At 43.5% G+C, this 21,136-nt stretch overlaps 3 protein-coding genes across 9 annotated transcripts in view; 1 reads left to right on the top strand and 2 right to left on the bottom strand.

Moving 5' to 3' along the window:
- The window catches only part of LOC131119338 (seipin-like), a 46,490-nt gene extending 36,712 nt beyond the window's left edge, over nucleotides 1–9,778 (bottom strand). For all 3 annotated transcript variants that reach the window (XM_058064704.1, XM_058064705.1, XM_058064710.1), the window contains exons 1-3: nucleotides 9,489–9,778; nucleotides 2,219–8,463; nucleotides 2,024–2,077 (exon numbers count right to left, since the gene is read on the bottom strand). The gene's annotated coding sequence lies outside the window, so the exon portion shown is untranslated. The remainder of the gene's footprint in view (nucleotides 1–2,023; nucleotides 2,078–2,218; nucleotides 8,464–9,488) is intronic.
- Nucleotides 1,811–8,066, top strand: g3bp1 (GTPase activating protein (SH3 domain) binding protein 1). The gene is made up of 12 exons (XM_058064698.1): nucleotides 1,811–1,977; nucleotides 5,031–5,152; nucleotides 5,228–5,309; nucleotides 5,384–5,557; nucleotides 5,635–5,725; nucleotides 5,787–5,880; nucleotides 6,128–6,365; nucleotides 6,643–6,747; nucleotides 6,829–6,946; nucleotides 7,017–7,142; nucleotides 7,210–7,319; nucleotides 7,405–8,066. Exons 2-12 carry the CDS (start codon nucleotides 5,058–5,060, stop codon nucleotides 7,642–7,644), a joined length of 1,473 nt encoding a protein of 490 aa, XP_057920681.1. The 5' UTR covers nucleotides 1,811–1,977; nucleotides 5,031–5,057; the 3' UTR covers nucleotides 7,645–8,066.
- Nucleotides 9,779–9,983: 205 nt separating the features above from the next.
- Nucleotides 9,984–21,136, bottom strand: part of glra1 (glycine receptor, alpha 1) — a 123,782-nt gene continuing 112,629 nt past the window's right edge. For all 5 annotated transcript variants that reach the window (XM_058064702.1, XM_058064703.1, XM_058064699.1 and 2 more), the window contains 3 exons: nucleotides 20,000–20,214; nucleotides 17,413–17,559; nucleotides 9,984–12,147 (listed from right to left, as the gene is read on the bottom strand). In XM_058064702.1, the coding sequence (XP_057920685.1) occupies nucleotides 11,863–12,147; nucleotides 17,413–17,559; nucleotides 20,000–20,214 (647 nt within the window). In that variant the 3' untranslated portion in view covers nucleotides 9,984–11,862. The remainder of the gene's footprint in view (nucleotides 12,148–17,412; nucleotides 17,560–19,999; nucleotides 20,215–21,136) is intronic.

Below are 21,136 nucleotides of genomic sequence, written 5' to 3'. Positions count from 1 at the left end.
GTGAAGAATATCTCGCCACACCGGTGTTGGGGATCTGCAGTTTACATTAAAGTCGCAGGAAGGCTATAATTAGCGTGCAAACACACACACACACACACACAGCAGGACCATTTGCTGTCCGCGGCTGCGTTAAGACTTGCAACAATCTGGCAACTCGTGCCGCCGAGCAATGCCGTGCGTACATTAGACGAGGAATTTAGCAACAAAAACTGACATGCTACAATGCCAACATGCTAACAGTTAGCACGGTCGCAGCTAAAAAAAAAAAAGCACAGAGTCTCAAAAGCGAAAAGGCAGTCCCGTAGCGTACCCACGTCACGCCATGTGAGTATTTGCCTTTAGAGAGCGGCAAATTACCTAAAATGCTAACATGCTGAGAGCTAGCTTGGGTAGCATCTAGCAAGAAGTAACCAGGTCCCAAAAGTGTTCAGGGGGTCCCATAGTGTCCCGACATCATGCCGTGTGTTTTTGGCTTTATAAATGAGTAAATTAGCTAACATGCTAAGAGTTTGCATGGTAGCATCTAGCAAGAAAGTGCCAAGTCCATAAAGTGTTAAGGCAGTCCCATAATGTCCCAACATCATGCCATGTGTGTATTTGCCTTTAGACATGAGTAAATTAGCTAAAATGCTAACATGCTAAGAGTTAGCATGGTAGCATCTAGCAAGAAGTAACCAGGTCCCAAAAGTGTTCAGGGGGTCCCATAGTGTCCCGACATCATGCCGTGTGTTTTTGGCTTTATAAATGAGTAAATTAGCTAAAATGCTAACATGCTAAGAGTTAGCATGGTAGCGTCTAGCAAGAAGTAACCGGGTCCCAAAAGTTTTCAGGGGGTCCCCATAGTGTCCCGACATAATGCCGTGTGTTTTTGGCTTTATGAATGAGTAAATTAGCTAAAATGCTAACATGCTAAGAGTTAGCATGGTAGCATCTAGCAAGAAGTAACCAGGTCTCAAAAGTGTTCAGACAGTCCCATAGTGTCCCGACATAATGCCGTGTGTTTTTGGCTTTATGAATGACTAAATTAGCTAAAATGCTAACATGCTAAGAGTTAGCATGGTAGCGTCTAGCAAGAAGTAACCAAGTCCCAAAAGTCTTCAGGGGGTCGCCATAGTGTCCCGACATCATGCCGTGTGTTTTTGGCTTTAGACATGACTAAATTAGCTAAAATGCTAACATGCTAAGAGTTAGCATGGTAGCATTTAGCAAGAAAGCACCAAGTCCATAAAGTATTAAGGCAGTCACATAGTCCCGACATCATGCCATGTGTGTATTTGCCTTTAGACATGAGTAAATTAGCTAAAATGCTAACATGCTAAGAGTTAGCATGGTAGCATCTAGCAAGAAAGCGCCAAGTCCATAAAGTGTTGAGGCAGTCCCATAGTGTCCCGACATCATGGCATGTGTGTATTTACCTATGAGTAAATTAGCTAAAATGCTAACATGTTAACGGTCATCATGTTAGCACCTAACAATTACAACAATATAATATATATTAAGGGAATATACCCCTTTTTTGCTTTTCATTTATGTATGTCTTATTTATTTGTTGTCATAATTTGACCCTGTGTCTATATAGGCAGTGTTATTTAATGTTGCCCATCTGGAATTTGATAAATATTTTGAATTTAAAGCCTTTTTCGGTTTAATTTAATTGTTATATAAAAAAAACATGCGTATTGTGCCCCCAAGCGACGAACCGGCAGAAGTGCAACTATTATGTAGCCATTTCTCAAAGTTTTGATGATTGGTTATTGGCTGGTCGGCTCAACAGTGCCTGAATGTTATTGGTTGAAAGCGGCTTTACGTGGATTTGATTGGTTGAAACTACGCCGAGGGGCCGGGACGTCCTTTGCGGCTGCGCAGCTGAAACCGGCAAGCAAGGAGGCACGTTGTGAAAGTGCTTGTTTTACTAATCGTCATCATTCAAAGACCACTTTTGCTCCAAACGACTACCCATTAGATCACAAATCTCCGGTGAGTAAACAATTATCTTGAATCACATGTGAATGTTCAAAGATACCTTTTTGTTTCTTCTTTTGTCAAGTGGGTCGTCCTGCCGGGCGCCGTCTATAGCCTGGATGGAGACGGTTAGTTTATGTTAGCAGCGCTTGGCTTTAGCACGCTTGGAAAATGGCCATATCGTCTACAACTGAATACGTTTTGTAACGTTTAATGCTCAGTTTGCGTAAGATAAGATTCGTATGAAATGCAGTACCGTTTTGTTGTGGGCGATTTTGTACGGGAATTAGTCACAACCGTCAGACAGCTTCACGTCGTGACTGCCTTCTTCCGGTTCTTCTTCCCCGCCATGCTTTCATTTTCACTCATGGCCGCCTGCCCTCTCCTGGCTTTTGTCCGCATTTATATACAATTATACTTTGTACTTTTATTATTCTGTGTGTTTTCTACGCCTCCGCTACCAACTATTTAGTCTCAGCCTGCTAGCTTCTTTTTAGGCCTCCATACATTCGGAACATTCGGCGACGTGCGAGTAGGCTCACCCGGACCCAAACCGGGGGGACGGCACTGCGCGTGCGTGTATTTGTGCGCGTGCTGCTGCTGCTGCTGCTGAGCCGGCTGGGTCACATGGTCGCTGCTTGTAAGCTAACATGCTAACAACATGGCAGCTATTGAAAGTATTAGAATTAGCGGTGTCACGATACGGGGCTAGCTTTAGCCGACGAGACGAGTTATAATATTTTTTAACCAATATTTTACTTTCCAGAAATTGGAACAAAAAGTAAAACAAAACGTTAAATGGTAATGGCGGTTGTTAGCTGCTACTAGCAAACATTTGTGTTGATGTGTCGTTATTTAAAGACATGTAAAATAGATCGCAGGTTAGTTTTGTTTACCCTAAATGAACTACAGTTCCCATGATGCTTCGAGGGCGGTACCCCGGAAGTAGTGAAATGTTACTATTACTTATATTACTAAATTAGCTCGCTCAAATGTAGAATTACTACAGCTACTGCTTGGGCATTAAAAGCTTTTCCCTAAACGAGAAATACCTTCTAATCTCTTAAGCTCTCATGGCGTCCTTAATTAGACAGGATAAACAATAACGTTAAAGACCAATCCTGATACAAAGTGTGTCGTTTTTATTAAAGCGGCTGTAAGAATACGCCCACTTCCTGTCATTTTGTCACATCAATGTGACGTTCACGTTTACATGCACTCTTCCTGATCTCTTGGTTCCAAATGCTGTGCGGTTATGAAATGCCCCGGGGGCCGATTCTGGCCACTTAGCTAATCGGTCAAAGCGTACATTCATGCGTCGCTACGTCACATTTTTTCACAATTTAAAAAAAAAAAAAAAACAGTGAAAGGGAAGTTACATTATAGTCACTATGTGTTAGTGATGTTACACTGATGACACGTTAGCTTACATTATATCACATGACCTAAACGGTGCCCGTAGTAATGTACATCGCCACAATTTGATCTATTTAATCGTGATCTATGTAGGGGAAAAAAACACAAGAAATTATAATAATTTCATCTTTATTTGAGATTCTCATGTGATGCCACAAAAAAAAACGAGATTATTTCATTATGGCGGTCTTTTCATTTTACATGGGACAAAATCCTCCGGCACTGGCCTTTTTAACAATACCAAAACCCAGGACGAAAAACCCACGGTGAGGCAGCATTTAGCCCAGGGGTCTCAAACAGGCGGCCCGGCGGGCCAAATGTGGTATGAAAGTTTAATGTTGATATGATATGGATGCCGTATGGTATCGTGTACCCAGAAAAAAATTATTACATTTGATTCATGTTCATGTTAAAGGTTAAATAACTGTTAATAGTTATCCTCCCTATCCGTGTGGAAGTGGTAAGTTTTTGGCTATTTAAGTTGAAAGGAAATAACTAGAAGGCTACCGTTTTTAGGTCGCTAGCGCTCTAGTTTGCGAGTTAGCATGTGTCAAGTCATGTGTGAAGTTTTTATTATTTGCCGTTGTATTATTATTATTATATTTTTATTTATTACTGATTAATTACTGATTAATTTTCTTTATTTTTTTTTTAAAAAATTATTTTTAATAAATGCGTTTTTTTTTTTTTTTTTTTGGAAAACCTGATGCAGCCCAGCCTCGCCCAGACCCCTAGCTCCAGTGGCCCCCAAGTAAATTGAGTTTGAGACCCCTGATTTAGCCACTATGGCCCCCACCTTTTTAAATCAGGCTTTTAACTAATATTTTTTAACTTTTCTTATCTTTTTAAGTCCTATTTTATGCGTTTATTTTTTAGCTTTTAACTCCAGTATTTCCTCAGGGGAACGGGGGGGGGGGGGGTCCTCCACACTGGGGGCTGTGTCGGATCTGCTGAGGGGGTGCCATCCTCGGGTCCCTTCGACCCGGCCGGCTTAATTCTGTAAAGCACTGATAAAATTTGATAAAAAGCTGGGCGGAACGGTGGTCTAGGGGTTAGCGCACAGACCTCACAGCTAGGAGACCAGGGTTCAATTCCACCCTCGGGCATCTCTGTGTGGAGTTTGCATGTTCTCCCCGTGCATGCGTGGGTTTTTTTTTGAGGAAAAGCGGTAGAAAATGAATGAATGAATCCTACTTGGTTGCACAGTGGTCGAGTGGTTAGCACGCACACCTCACAGCTAGGAGACCCGAGTTCAATCCCACCCTCGGCCATCTCTGTGTGGAGTTTGCGTGGGTTTTCTCCGGGTACTCCGGTTTCCTCCCACATTCCAAAAACATGCTAGGTTAATTGGCTAATCCAAATTGTCCATAGGTATGAATGTGAGTGTGAATGGTTGTTTGTCTATATGTGCCCTGTGATTGGCTGGCAACCAGTCCAGGGTGTACCCCGCCTCTCGCCCAAAGACAGCTGGGATAGGCTCCAGCACCCCCCGCGACCCTCGTGAGGAAAAGCGGTAGAAAATGAATGAATGATAAAAAGCTGCTTTCAATGGAACTCGGGAACTTGCATTATTTGTGTGAACGCACTATTGTCGAATACTAAAATTAGCGTGGCTGGCGTGACTTTGTAGCGTGCTAACGTGGTGTTGTCAGGAGCCTCCAGCGAGCAAAGAAGAAGAAATGGTGATGGAGAAGCCAAGTGCCCAGCTGGTCGGGCGAGAGTTTGTCCGACAGTATTACACGCTGCTCAACCAGGCGCCCGATTACCTGCACAGGTACGCTCACGCTCGGGTGCACGCGCCCACGTGCGACACCACCGCCGTGCCTTACGCTGATATGTGTGTGTTTAGGTTTTACGGCAAGAACTCCTCGTATGTTCACGGCGGTCTGGACGCCAACGGCAAACCTCTGGAGGCGGTTTACGGCCAGTCGGTACGTTCCGGAACACGTAAGCATCAACAAACGACGCAAGTGTGTCTTAACACGGGAACGTTGTTGCGTTCAAGGACATCCACAAGCGTGTCATGGCGCTGAGCTTCTGCGACTGTCACACCAAGATCCGCCATGTGGACGCTCACGCCACGCTCAACGAGGGCGTGGTGGTCCAGGTGATGGGGGAGCTGTCCAACAACATGCAGCCCATGAGGAAGTTCATGCAGACCTTCATCCTGGCGCCGGAGGTTCATAACGTTATGTCTTTTTTTTTTTACGTCGTCCTCCATTTTGTGTCTTGACTCGTGTTCTCGTCGTCCTCCAGGGCACCGCCGCTAACAAGTTCTACGTTCACAATGACGTCTTTCGCTACCAGGATGAAGTCTTCGCCGACTCGGACTCTGAAGCCCCCGAAGGTGACGACCCCTTTTTGACCCCCCTTTTGTCGTCTTTAACTAATAATGTGTGTGCGTACAGAGTCGGAGGACGAGGTGGAGGAAATGGAGGAGCGCGTTCCCTCGCCTGACATCCTGCCCGAAGAGTCCAGTTCCTTCTACGAGGCGCAACCTTGGTAAGGACCGACTTGACCAGCTGGGATGTCCTCTGGAACGGGGGTGGGGGGGTTTGGTAGCGGAGATAGCACAAAAAGTCCACCCCCCCCTCCTCCAAGACACACCCACTGCGCTAATAAGCCACATTAGTGACATTGTGATGCGTTCAAAGTGCGTAAAGTAGAGATATCACAGGTCTTTAAAAATCCTGTGCAATAACTGTGCAATAAACGTATCTCTTGATCATATAACTTCTTTTATGTGTAGTTCCGAAGCGGCACTTCCTGCCGACGACGTGGAAGTGGCAGCGAGTCCGGAACCGGAACCCGAAGGCGAGGAAGCGGCGGCGGCGGACGGCACGGCGGCGGACCTGAAGCAGGACGCCGCACCGGAGTCGCAAAGCGACGGCGCGCACGCGGCCAATGAGCAGACAGAGAAAAGCCCCGCCCTCAACGCCGGCGCAGAACCCGCCGAGCCCGCCCCTGCCGCCCAGGAGGAAAACCGGGTGAGTGTCGGTCTGCGTTCGCGGCGTACGCTCGGTCTTTTGATAAGTACGGGAAAAAAAATGTCAGGGCCTGGGTGTTATACGGAAAAATGGCGGCCGCCCTCAGGCGCCATTTTGGCTACACAGAGGGGGGCGGGGGTTAGCTTGAGTGGGTGTAAGCCAACATTAAAAAGAAGGGAATAAGTAGCTAAATAATGCGGGTGCCATTTTCAGTAGGCAAAACTCGTACACAGATGCTAACGATGCTAACGAGGCGCTAACACGATGGTCTTTGCAGCCGTTCTCGTGGGCCTCGGTGACCAGCAAGAACCTCCCACCCAGCGGGGCTGTCCCCGTCTCAGGAATCCCGCCCCACGTGGTCAAAGCCGCGTCAACGGCACCGGTAAGGTCACGCCACTCCCCGGCCGACGTTAAACAAACACGAACGGCGTTCCCAAATGCGCACGCGGGTCTTGTCTTGCAGACCCGAATGGAACTGAAGTCAGAGTCCCAGACAGTGTCGCAGAGACCCCAACGAGACCAGCGCCCCCGAGAGCAGAGGCCGCCCGCTGCGGCGCCGGTGAACAGAGGACCGCAACCCGGTACGTGTACCCGTTACTTCCTGCTGACACAGGAAGTGGCGTTAACGACTCACTGGTGTTTGTGTTGCAGTCCGTGAAGGCGAGCAGGGTGAGGCGGAAGGTCGGCGAACGATCCGCTACCCCGACGCCCATCAGCTCTTCGTGGGCAACGTTCCCCACAATGCGGACAAGAGCGAACTCAAGGAATTCTTTGAGCGTAAGTGTTTGTGCGGCGGGGGGGGCGATGACATCACCAATCACATGGTGTCCTCCATGGTCCGCAGAATACGGGACGGTTTTGGAGCTGCGGATCAACAGCGGCGGCAAACTTCCCAACTTTGGCTTTGTGGTCTTCGACGCCGCCGAGCCCGTCCAGAAGATCCTCAACAGTCGGGTGAGTCCAACGTTTGCCTTTTTGTTTCGGGAACATCCAAAGTGCGGCTCTGTAGTGACGGGTGCCCGCCGTCTCGTGTCCCCAGCCCATCAAATTACGCGGCTACGTGCGTCTCAACGTGGAGGAGAAGAAGACCCGCTCGGCCCGAGAAGGCGACAGACGGGACGTGAGACCCCGTGGACCGGGAGGACCCGGCGGTCCCAGAGAGCGTGTCAGCGGCCCCAGAGGCCCCCCGACCCGCGGAGGAGCCACACAGAAGCCCAGTTTCGGTTCCGGCCGGGGGGCGGGACCCAGCGAGGGGCGTTACCCGGCTCAGCGTCAGTGATGTTCGACTTCCTGCAAGAACCATTGGACTTGACCAAATTGATCTTCACGTGACCTTCGCATATTTAGTTGACTCACTGTCCAGTCCCTCTTTCACGATGGCCGCCGTCGTCGACTCGTCTTCTGGCCTGCTGCCCCGCCCCCTGCAGTGACCCCGCCCCGTGGCCAGCTCATGAATTTTGGGACTTTTTGTTTCTCCAAGCTGAACTTGAAGTGGACTGGTGGACTTGAGGAGAACTTTTTTTGGTTCTTTTCTTCGGTTTTCTTAAAAAGGACGTCGATCTGTGGTGAACTTCTTCCTCTTTTTTTTAGCCTGTCGGGTATCAACGAGCTCAACTTGTTTCTTCGCTTCTTTGCCATTATCGTGTTGCCGGCTCGCCTGAACACCACACAACTAAATTAAAGTCATTTACTGTTTTAAAACGCTTTCCTGTCATCTCTTCATAAACGTGGCAACTTTTGCTGTCAACTATTTAGGTTCTTAGAACAGTATCTTTATTCTCCTACATACCCGTAAAGTACTATTTGCTAACTGAACTCACCGAAATGCAACAAAAGAGCAGTGAAGCACACAAACGTCAAACTGCATGCAGAGTACATGAATGCAACACGTGCTGTACATATCAATAAAAACAATATAAAGTATCGGGGCCACGTTAAAAAGCAAAATTGACAATAAAAGTCAGTCATTTTCTACCACTTATCCTCATGAGTGACATGGGCATGCTGGAGCCTATCCCAGTTGTCTTTGGACAAGAGGCGGAGTCCACCCTGGACTGGTCGCCAGCCAGCCAATCACAGCCAGTGTTGGGGGACGTTACTGGAAAAAAGTAATCAGTTATAGTTACTTCTTCAAAAAAAGTACCTGAGCTACTAACTGAGTTACTACACTACAAAAGTAACTAGTTACCAGTAAAAGTACCATTACAGAGGTTTACATATATTGCAGTCGACAGGTATCGTCTCACACAAAGCACATATACACAAACAACCAGAATAAAAACCGTAATATTCCGTTTCAAGGTATCAGAAGTAAAATAGAGCACAGTTCGTAAGGAAAGAAGCTAAATTTCCTCTTGAGGTAAGCTTTTATTCATAACGGAATAGCAAACAGAGCAATTGAACGCACATATTAGCATGGATTAGCATCATCTGACTTCCGCCTTCGTCATCTGACAAGCCCCCCCCGCCCTTCTCATAGCTGTCTTTGACATGCCTGTACCAAACAGTTACACGTTTCGACATTCATTTATGAAACTCCCTTCCCTAAATGCTAAATGAGTTGTGGAATCCTACAAAGCAGCCAAACACCATAACCCGCACATAAAACTTAAATCAATTCCAAAATAAATTCTACACCTTTTCCAACTGGATTTCCTTAGAGTTCCAAAACGGTTTGTTTTAATGTATTCCACTCACGACACGCCCACTACGCTGTGATTGGTCACATTAGCAAGCGTTTCCGGACTACTGTCGAGCCTACCTAACTGTCTAAGTTTGTCATAGGGGTTGATAATAAATGAATAAACCCCTTGTATAGCGACTTGGAAAGTGGTTAGCAGCTATTAAGAGTATGAACGCAATAGGTAGACAATGTTAGCACAACATGGGGAGTGGAAATGTGGAAATTAGACGTTGTTGTTACACGGATGGGGACGGTTGGCGAAAGTCGAAAAAGAAATACACTTTTTTTGGGGGGGCTATCTGTGCTTAAATAAATAATAACAACTCCAAACATGGCTGAGCTAGTAATTTCCATACCATTAACTTGTACGCACTCTATAATGACAGACAACCGCTTATTTACACCAAATAAACACAGAACGCTGATAAATTGTGACTTACAGTTTTCGCTTTCGACGTTGGAGAGGCATCAAACGTCAGAATCAGCAGATAGTCCAGCTTAGGCACCTCTTTCGGTACGTTAGCAGTCCTTCAAACCTGAACAAACATTTCCTGGAAGCCATTAGTGTTAGCTCCGTGCTAACAATCAGTGTAAGTGAACTGGTGCGGTAGAGCGGAAGGGGAGGGGCCAGCATACACTCTGTTTCCGGACACGCCCACATAAGGAAGTCCGGTTCACTGTGAAGTCACAGGGAGTCGGTGTTATTAAAATATCTCTGAAAACAACCGTTAAGAGCTATCTCAAACTTCTTTCTGAGTATACTTCAAATTTATAAACATAATATTAAACTTTGGCACAGTTTAACACGGGAATAGAACATTCTAACAACATTTATAGGCCGGAAAAGTGGAAAAAGCAGAATAGGTACCCAATACTGCCATCAAGCGGCTAATGGCAGTTACTGCAGCAAAACAAACAAACTAAAGAGACGTCAAAACATTTCTTTGCCGTTTTTAATGTTTTTTTTTTGAACATGACACAGATCCTGGAGTGGAGAAACAACAAGCTTGTCGACAATGTTCAAAAAACAGCTTCATAAAACGTTTTGTCTTGTGGTTAATAGAATTAGTAGTGTGACATATTTCAATAAATACTTCCATATATACATAAACAGCAGAAACGCTACATTCTTTTTTTTTCTCTTCTTCAAATTGCTTCACAATGTTGTGCAAGCAAAATATCTGCCAATCTCTTAATATTCATGCAAAATATTGTTTCTCGGATTCATGAAAATAAAAGGTATTTGCGCAACTTGTTTTTTTTTTTTCCATCCTGCTCAGATATGCACTCAAAGCGTTTGCACTTGGTGCCAGTTGACAACAGAAGCTCAGAAAGCAAAATTAAGGCCATTCCAACGTGTGCAAAGCAAATCAACAGATCCAACTTCGTCTCAGCCGCCCATCAAAATGCAACAAATTGGAATTAAATTCATCAAAAAATCAAAACATGCTACTTTTCAAAATCCAACCTAATCTTCTAGAAGCCTCTCAGACCCCCCCCCCCCTTCTTAAACCCCGCGTTTAATAAGAAGTCACATGATCTCACGCTGGAGAAGCTACTCCAATGGAAGCACAGAATGTTTTTATAGGTCCTTATTTGGAATGACGTGTTCATATGTTCCCGCCCCCCCGCTTTGCCCCGCCCCCCTATGGCACAAATATCACCTCTGTTAGCTAGCAAGGCTAGCTTCAGTGGCTATGGCACGTAGGAACCATCACGTCACACAAAAAAAAAATGTTGACTTCTTGACAGGTGCTGTTGCCACGGCAACCACGGACATGGAAAAGCAGCTCGGATGCGGAAGTGAAAAACGTAACTTCGCGGAGGGAACTTCAATTCACACCGGAAGACGGTCCCGGCGAGGCGGTGCTAGCTCGGATGCGGAAGTGAAAAACATAACTTCGCGGAGGGAACTTCAATTCACACCGGAAGACGTCCCCGGCGAGGCGGTGCTAGCTCGGATGCGGAAGTGAAAAACATAACTTCGCGGAGGGAACTTCAATTCACACCGGAAGACGTCCTGGCGAGGCGGTGCTAGCTAACCAAGGAGCTTCGGTGAAAAAAAAAGGATAATGGATGCCAACGAGTGTAAATAACACAAAGTAGAACACACAAACTTTGTTAACAAACCAGCAGTAGCAACTCAAATAAAAAGAGAATGTTGAATGATGTTATGCTAATCGTTTAAGCTAGCCAAACCAAGCAAAGTACATGAAAATAGTTTTGCTAGCTGAGTCATAACAAAGTTAGCCATTGCTTGTGAATTTGCTGCCCCCTGCTGGTAATGAAGAGATGTTTATTTTTTCTTTTTTTTTTCTCGTTTTTGAAGTCATAAAAGTAAGTCCCAGCATGTATGAGAGGGCATAGCTGACGTCATTTGCATATGAATGGTTGCATAGAGAAGCTGCGTGTCACGTGACGGTGTTGGGTGGGGGGGGCGGGGTCACAGAGAGGAAGCACTAATTAGATGTAAACACGGTCTTTTTGTCCAAGTGTGGTCACTTGACCTCAGTTTGGCACATAAATAAATAAATAAATAAATATAATGAGTCAGCCATTTTTGTTGTAATTCAGTCATGTGATCATCACAGCAGCTGGGTGTTATGAAGTGTGGGGGGGCATGTAAATATTCTTGCATTGCTTTGTTACTTCCTGTTAGGGGCGGAGTTAAAGTTTGTGATGGACATGGACATGACTTTCACCACGTGTCTTGGTTAGACTCGTCCCACACGGAGGGGTGGGTGTGGCAGCCATGCATTAGATGGGGAGGGGCTACAATGAGGACGGGGGGGTGGGCGGGGCCAGCCGGCGCGTCTACTGCTTATGGATGTCCTCGCTGCGGATGATCTTGTAGATGATCCAGTAGAAAATGTTAAAAATGAGGAAGACCAGCGGGAAGGCCACGCGAGACACCGTGTCGATACGTTTGGCGCGACTGATGAAGAGCTTCTTCATCTCCTCGATGCTCTTCTCCGGCGCCGCCGAGGGCGGGGCGTTGTTGTTGTTGCCCTTGATGGCCATGCCGTCTTTGGCCTGCAGGCAACCGGGACCCACGCCGTAGCCCGGGAAACTGAAGCGGCCCTCGCCTGTCTCGTCCTCCTAGAACAGGAACACGAAGAAAAAAACAGGAAGAAGAAAATGAGGAGTGACGCAGAAACTCTGCAGTAGCGACAAATCACCCCCGGTAATAAAAATGTCTCCTTAGTAAGCCCCGCCCCTCGCAGCACCAACGCTCATATGGACGACTGCAGACATAAAACCGCATGTGTGTGTGTGTGTGTGTGTGCTAGGTAACATCCATTTTTAGCCCCGTGTCCCCATTCTGTCCTTGGGTCCAGGCCAGACCATGTATTAGCTCTCACACACACACACACACACGACCTCTATACGTCCTTGAGCTAAACTATGACAGATGTTGGACATCCTTGCCGCCTCTGTGATGATGAATGTAAAGGACAGAAAGACGTGAGGAGGAGACAAATGAAGAAGGGGGGTCGGGGTGGGGGTGCGCAAGCAGGGGGGCGTGGGTGAAAGATGGCGCCCTGACAGACACCAATGAGGGCACGCTACGTGTGTGTGATCACAAACACGCCTGTATGTAAACAAACATGATTGATTATTATTTCTTGGTTATTATGGTGGACTTGGTTCGGTTTCAAAACATCGTGTTGCTGCTGGATGTTCATCATAAGACAACGGAAGACAAATGCAGGGCCCGCTGTGGTGTCATCACCAACATGGCCGTCCCTGACATGATTGATTATTATTTCTTGGTTATTATGGTGGACTTGGTTCGGTTTCAAAACATCGTGTTGCTGCCGGATGTTCATCGTATCCCAGTGATACTGGAAGACAAATGCAGGGTCCGCTGTGATGTCATCACAAACATGGCCGTCCCTTTATTATTGTTTCTTGGTTATTATGGTGGACTCGGTTCAGTTTCAAAACATCGTGTTGCTGCCGGATGTTCATCGTATCCCAGTGATACTGTAGGACTACAACGGGAAGACAAATGCAGGGTCCGCTGTGATGTCATCACAAACATGGCCGTGCCTTTATTATTGTTTCTTGGTTATTACGGTGGACTTGGTTCAGTATATTTTTCATTCACATAGCAGTCAAGTCAAAACATTGTGTTGCTGCTGGATGTTCATCAATATCCCGGTGATACAATAAGCTTGATACTGTAATACTACAATGGAAGGCAAATGTAGAGAAGAAAAAAAATGGACGCCCCCCAAGCTTACAGTATCACTGGGATATGATGAACATCCGGCAGCAACACAATATTTTGACATGACTGCTATTTGGATGAAAAATATAGTCCACCATAATAACCAAGAATAATAATCGATCATGTCAGGGACGGCCATGTTCATCCAAATGCTAGTCATGTCAAAACATCGTGTTGCTGCTGGATGTTCATCTACAATGAACTACAATGGAAGGCAAATGTAGAAGAAGTAGAAAAAGATGGACGCCCAACCATTGTAGTATTAAAATATCAAGCTTACAGTATCACTGGGATACGATGAACATCCGACAGCAACACGATGTTTTGAAATGACTGCTATAGGGATGAAAAATATAGTCCACCATAATAACCAAGAATAATAATCAATCATGTCAGGGACGGCCATGTTTGTGATGACATCACAGCAGGCCCTGTATTTGCCTTCCGTTGTCTTATGATGAACATCCAGCAGCAACACGATGTTTTGACATGACGGCTATTTGGATGAAAAATATAGTCCACCATAATAACCAAGAATAATAATCGATCATGTCAGGGACGGCCATGTTTGTGATGACATCACAGCGGGCCCTGCATTTGTCTTCCATTGTAGTCTTACAGTATCACTGGAATATGATGAACATCCAGCAGCAACACAATGTTTTGAAACTGAACCAAGTCCACCATAATAACCAAGAAATAATAATCGATCATGTCGGGGACGGCCATGTTTGTGATGACATCACAGCGGACCCTGCATTTGTCTTCCCGTTGTCTTTTGATGAACATCCAGCAGCAACACGATGTTTTGACATGACTACTATATGGATGAAAAATATAGTCCACCATAATAACCAAGAATAATAATCAATCATGTCAGGGACGGCCATGTTTGTGATGACACCACAGCAGGCCCTGTATTTGCCTTCCGCTGTCTTATGATGAACATCCAGCAGCAACACGATGTTTTGAAACTGAACCAAGTCCACCATAATAACCAAGAAATTATAATCAATCATGTCAGGGACGGCCATGTTTGTGATGACATCACAGCGGACCCCGCATTTGTCTTCCCGTTGTAGTCTTACAGTATCACTGGGATACGATGAACATCCAGCAGCAACACAATGTTTTGAAACTGAACCAAGTCCACCATAATAACCAAGAAATAATAATCAATCATGTCAGGGACGGCCATGTTTGTGATGACATCACAGCGGACCCTGCATTTGCCTTCCGTTGTCTTATGATGAACATCCAGCAGCAACACGATGTTTTGACATGACTACTATATGGATGAAAAATATAGTCCACCATAATAACCAAGAATAATAATCGATCATGTCGGGGACGGCCATGTTTGTGATCACACCACAGCGGACCCCGCATTTGTCTTCCCGTTGTAGTCTTACAGTATCACTGGGATACGATGAACATCCAGCAGCAACACAATGTTTTGAAACTGAACCAAGTCCACCATAATAACCAAGAAATAATAATCAATCATGTCAGGGACGGCCATGTTTGTGATGACATCACAGCGGCCCCTGCATTTGTCTTCCGTTGTCTTATGATGAACATCCAGCAGCAACACGATGTTTTGACATGACTGCTATTTGTATGAAAAATATAGTCCACCATAATAACCAAGAATAATAATCGATCATGTCAGGGACGGCCATGTTTGAGTGTTACAGTATCACTGCAATACGATGAACATCCAGCAGCAACACGATGTTTTGACATGACTACTATATGGATGAAAAATATAGTACACCATAATAACCAAGAAATAATAATCAATCATGACAATGGACGGCCATGTTTGTGATGACACCACATTTGTCTTCCGTTGTCTTATGATGAACATCCAGCAGCAACACGATGTTTTAACATGACTGCTATTTGTATGAAAAATATAGTCCACCATAATAAGACTGGACAGGACTTGGACTAAACCAATATGAAGGTTCTGGTGTGTTAAACATTATTATGATGCAGTTTTTGGGATCAGCCATTAGGGGGCAGCCTCCCTCCATTTTTGTCACATGGTCTTTTGGACCAGGATGTCCATTATTTTCATAATAATAATAATAATAATCATAACAAAAGGATACACAGAAAACACGGAAATGTGTAAGGTTTAATATGACCATATATGGACGTATAGATATTTAGCCGGCTCCCAGCATGCTTTGTGGCACTCAACGGGCGAGCGAGTCGCACCTTAAAGTTCAGCAGCGGCTGACCCGCCAATCAATGATGTTTTGCCGTTAGCGGCGCCGTCATTAATCAAACGGACCCCGATGTGCGGAGTCCCTCAGGGCTCCGTCCCCGGGCCGCTGAGGTTGTCCTGCTGGTCGGGTAGCCGGGGATCGATAACCTGATGTGGGCGCCGTGTGAGCGTGTGCACGGTACTCGCCTCCGCTTCTCGGCGGGAGATAACGAGCCTCGGTGACAGACAGCTTCCATGCAACAAATAGTTCCTCCTCTTAATTGGGGCTGACAACATCGCAGCCGCTCTTTTATTGATCGCCGTCATCTCAGAAGCTGGCAGCCATCTTCTGTCCAAATGATCAGCACGGCTTAAGACTCCACTTTTCATGTCTCACACTTTGGTGGGCAGGTCATATTCCTCTCATTCGATTCCTATATATATATATATATATATACGTATATGTATATAAGTATAGATACCTATCTAACAGTGGCTAATTAACCTAGCATGTTTTTGGAATGTGGGAGGAAACCGGAGTACCCGGAGAAAACCCACGCATGCACGGGGAGAACATGCAAACTCCACACAGAGATGGCCGAGGGTGGAATTGAACCCTGGTCTCCTAGCTGTGAGGTCTGCACGCTAACCACTCGATCGCCATGCAGCCCAATAATAATAATAATAATCATAATCGTAGTAATAATAATAATAATCATCATAATAATAATAATCATCATAATAATAATCATAATAATAATAATAATAATCATCATCATAATAATCATCATAATAATTGTAATAATTGTAATAATCATAATAATCCTCATCACCATAACAATCATAATAATTGTAATAATCATAATCGTAATAATCATAATAAGCATAATAATAATATTAATAATGGTAATAATAATGATAATAATAATAATAATCACAATAATCATAATAATCACATCACTCGATCACTGTGCAGCCCAATAATAATAATAATCATAGTAATAATAATAATCATAATCATAATAATCATCATCACAATAACCATAATAATTGTAATAATCATAATCATAATAATAATAATCATCAAAATAGTTGTAATAATCATAATAATAATAATTATCATCATCATCATAATAATGATAAGTGTAATAATCATAATCGTAATAATAATATCATCATCATAATAATCATAATAATAAGCACAATACTAATATTAATAATGGTAATAATAATAATAATATTAATAATGGTAATAATAATAATAATAATAATAATAATCACAATAATAATAATAATAATCGTAATAATCATAATCATAATAACAACAACAACAATAATAATAGAACATGCAAACTCCACACAAAGATGGCCGAGGGTGGAATTGAACCCTGGTCTCCTAGCTGTGAGGTCTGAGCGCTAACCACTTGACCACCGTGCAGCCCAATAATAATAATAATAATAATAACAATAATAATAATAATAATGATAATAATATTAATAATATTAGTAATATTAATAATATTATAATATTAATAATATAAATATAATAATAATAATAATAATGATGATGATGATGATGATGATGATGATGATGATGATGATGATGATAATAATAATAATAATAATAATGCCAAATCCCTCATCACATCACTCTAAGAGAGTCATTGCAAGTTATCAGAGACGCTTGATTGCAGTTGTTGCTGCTACGTCTGCTATCAATCCATCACAACACCGATTTATCGCTTCCTAACGGCCATATTGGAAAAACGCTCCCGTTTGGCGCTTGGTTGTTTACTGGGATGCTGGAACGTGTTTATGTTGGCCTGAAACAGCGGGTGTGTGTGTGTGCGGGGGCGGGGGGGGGGGGGGGGGGGGCGGGGTGCCCAATGAGATGAGACAGGAAGGAGGAAGTGACCTTCATGTGCCGTCGCCGCCGTCTGAAGCGAAGGAGCTCTTTGTGCTGACGAGCAATGAAGTTGACGGCGGCGTACTCCAGCAGCGCCGAGAAGACGAAGAGCAGACACACGGCCATCCAGATGTCGATGGCTTTCACGTAGGACACCTGTGGGGCGGGGGCAAGGGGGCAGAGGGGGCGGGGCGGCAGAGAAACAATAGTTTCAAAGGTTGCATCTTCGGTTGATTAAACCCCGCCCACAAGTCACTCGTCATTGGATGCTGATGTAAAGCTTCGTCGTCAAGGCGCTGCCCCCGTCCCCGTAGTGACCGCCACCCAAGCACGAATGCCCCCACGAGGGGCCCCGTACTATTAAAAAAAAACCCAAACTATGTGCAAGCAGGTCCCAACTGGTTTGGGAGGTGTCGGGTTGTGGATTTTCCGACCTTGCGTGGTGACCCGCGATATCGCTCCGACATTTACCCGGTTGGAATTCCGTTTCCGGGTCATGTGATTCTTCTCGCATCTGAGCAGTTGTTCAGTGGACAGGAAACGTTTTTTTTATTTTATTTTTTAACCCTCCACTTGGGGGCTCCGTAACTTCATTCATTCATCAGCTTAGCCTCACCAGGGTCGCGGGGGGGGGGGGGGGGGGGGGGGGGGGGGGGGGGGGGGGGCTGGAGCCTATCCCAGCTGTCTTCGTGGTGCCCAATAATAATAATAATAATAATAATAATAATAATAATAATAATAATAATAATAATAATAATAATAATAATAGTAATAATAATGATCATCATCATCATCGTAATAATCATAATCGTGATAATACTAATAATATTCATCATCATAATAATCCTAATAATAATTGTAATAATCATCATAATAATAATAAGCATAATAATAATAATGATAATAACAATTGTAATAATAATAATAATCACAATAATAATAATCATAATAATAAGTGTAATAATAATAACGATAGTAAGAATCATAAACGTAATAATAATAATAATAATCAATTATAATAATCCTAATACCTATAATAATAATACCTATAATAATAATACCTATAATAATAATACCTATAATAATAATCACAATAATAATAATCATAATAATAAGCGTAATAATAATAATAACAACAACAATAATAATAATAATAGTAAGAATCCTAAATATAATAACAATAATAATAATAATCATAATTATAATAATCATAATACCTATAATACCTATAATAATAAAAATAAAATAATAATAATAAAACAATAATAATAAAATAAATAATAATAACAATAATATTAATAATAATCATAAAATAAAATAATAAAAAAAATAATAATAATTATTATTAATCATAATAATAAGCGTAATAATAATAATAATAACAACAATAATAATAATAGTAAGAATCATAAATATAATAACAATAATAATAATCATAATACCTATAATAATAATAAAAATAAAATAATAAAAATAAAAATAAAATAATAATAATAATAATAAAATAATAATAATAATAAAAATAAAACAATAATAAAAATAATATAATAATAATAATAATAAAAAATTATAATATTAATAATAATAATAATAATAATAATAATAATAATGCCAAATCCCCCCACATCCCTCTAAGAGACTCATTGCAACTACTACTTTATTACTACTACTAATAGTAGTAGTAATAATCAGAATAATAATAATGATGATAGTAATAATTATATTAATAATATAATAATAAGCTAGCGGGCTAACTAGTTAGAGGAAGAAAGACAATGAACAACAACAACAAAGCCAAAATCTAAAATAAAAATATTTTAGGGGGGGCTTCAGCCCCTTAAAATATTCTCAAAACCCCCTCAATAATTTTATATTTTTTTATAAAATTTTTTAAAAATAAATGTCATATAATTGAGCAAAAGCATGCTAATAATGCTAATAAAAATGCTAGCTGGGGGGGGGGGTGCTAGGATTGCTCTCCTTTTTTTTTTTTGCCTTCTTTTCCTCGTCCTAATCTCCCACCTTCATGTTGCTTCATGTGACGTGTAGCGAGCGGATGTGCAGCGTGAGAGTGTGCGCTCACACACACACACACACACACACACACACACACACACACACACACACACACACACACACACACACACTCAGGTGTGTGTGTGTGTGTGTGTGTGTGTGTGTGTGCGCCTCACCTAAGCTCAGCTGTGCTGTGTGATCATTATTGTGACAGCTGAACTGCGGCGGAATCACGGTTCACTTGTTCGATTTTTAGAGCGCATGAAGCACCTAATGTCGACAAAGTGTGTGTGTGCATATGTGTGTGTGTGTGTGTGTGTGCGTATGTGTGTGTGTGTGTGTTGGGGATTACAGCTTCCCTGGACATAATTATACAATCCTACTGGGTCACGCAAGCAATGACTGCTTTTTTTTTTTTAATCTGAAAATCCTTTGCTTTTTTTAAGTTGTTTTCATTTTTGTGTCTTTTTTATGTTCTTCATCGCCCCCCCCCCCCACCCCACCCACTCACGCCCCCCACGTTTTGGACACAAATGTCATTTCCTTCTCATTAAGAACGAAAGAAGAGATGGGTTCGTACCTTAGGCAAGGAGGCCCTGGAACCGGAGCTCTGCGTGGTCATGGTCAGCACGGTGGTGATGCCCAGACCCACCCGGGCGGGCGCGGCGTCCATGTTGATCCAGAAGGACACCCAGGAGAGGATGACGATGAGCAGGGACGGGATGTACATCTGGATCAGGTAGTAGCCCATCTGACGCTCCAGGTGGAAACGGGCCTCGATGCAGGTGAACTTTCCTGAAGACCCACAAAGGAAGAGAAAACATCAATCTGTCTCTCCATCCATCTGTCCATCCATCCATCCATTGATCCAACCATCCATCCATCCGTCAATCTGTCCGTCCATCCATCCATTCATCCATTCGTCCATCCATCCATCCTTCAATCTGTCTCTCCATCCATCCGTACATACATCTGTCCATCCATTGATCCAACCATCCATCCATCCGTCAATCTGTCCATCCATCCATCCATCTATCCATCCATCCGTCCATTCACCCATCCATCCGTCAATCTGTCTCTCATCCATCCATCCATCCATCCATCCATTAATCCATTGATCTAACCATCCGTCAATCTGTCCATCCATCCATCCATCCATCCATCCGTCAATCTGTCCATCCATCCATCCATCCATCCGTCAATCTGTCTCTCCATCCATCCATACATACATCCGTCCATCCATTGATCCAACCATCCATCCATCTGTCAATCTGTCCATCCATCCATCCATCCGTCAATCTGTCTCTCCATCCATCCATCTGTACATACATCTGTCCATCCATTGATCCAACCATCCATCCTTCAATCTGTCCATCCATTCATCCGTCCATCCATCCATCCTTCAATCTGTCTCTCCATCCATCCATCCGTACATACATCTGTCCATCCATTGATCCAACCATCCATCCATCAATCTGTCTATCCATCCATCCGTCCATTCATCCATCCATCCAGCCGTCAATCCATCCGTCCATCCGTTTGTCCATCCATCCGTCGATCTGTCTCTCCATCCATCCGTCCATCCATTGATCCATTGATCCAACCATCCATCCATCCGTCAATCTGTCCATCCATTCATCCATCCATCCATCCATCCTTCAATCTGTCTCTCCATCCATCCATCCATCCATCCGTACATACATCTGTCCATCCATTG

This window comes from Doryrhamphus excisus, chromosome 2 (assembly GCF_030265055.1).
Source record: "Doryrhamphus excisus isolate RoL2022-K1 chromosome 2, RoL_Dexc_1.0, whole genome shotgun sequence".
In the NCBI taxonomy this organism is placed as follows: domain Eukaryota; kingdom Metazoa; phylum Chordata; class Actinopteri; order Syngnathiformes; family Syngnathidae; genus Doryrhamphus; species Doryrhamphus excisus.
Note: the sequence above shows the minus strand (reverse complement) of the source record. Positions and strands in the feature narration are given on the sequence as shown.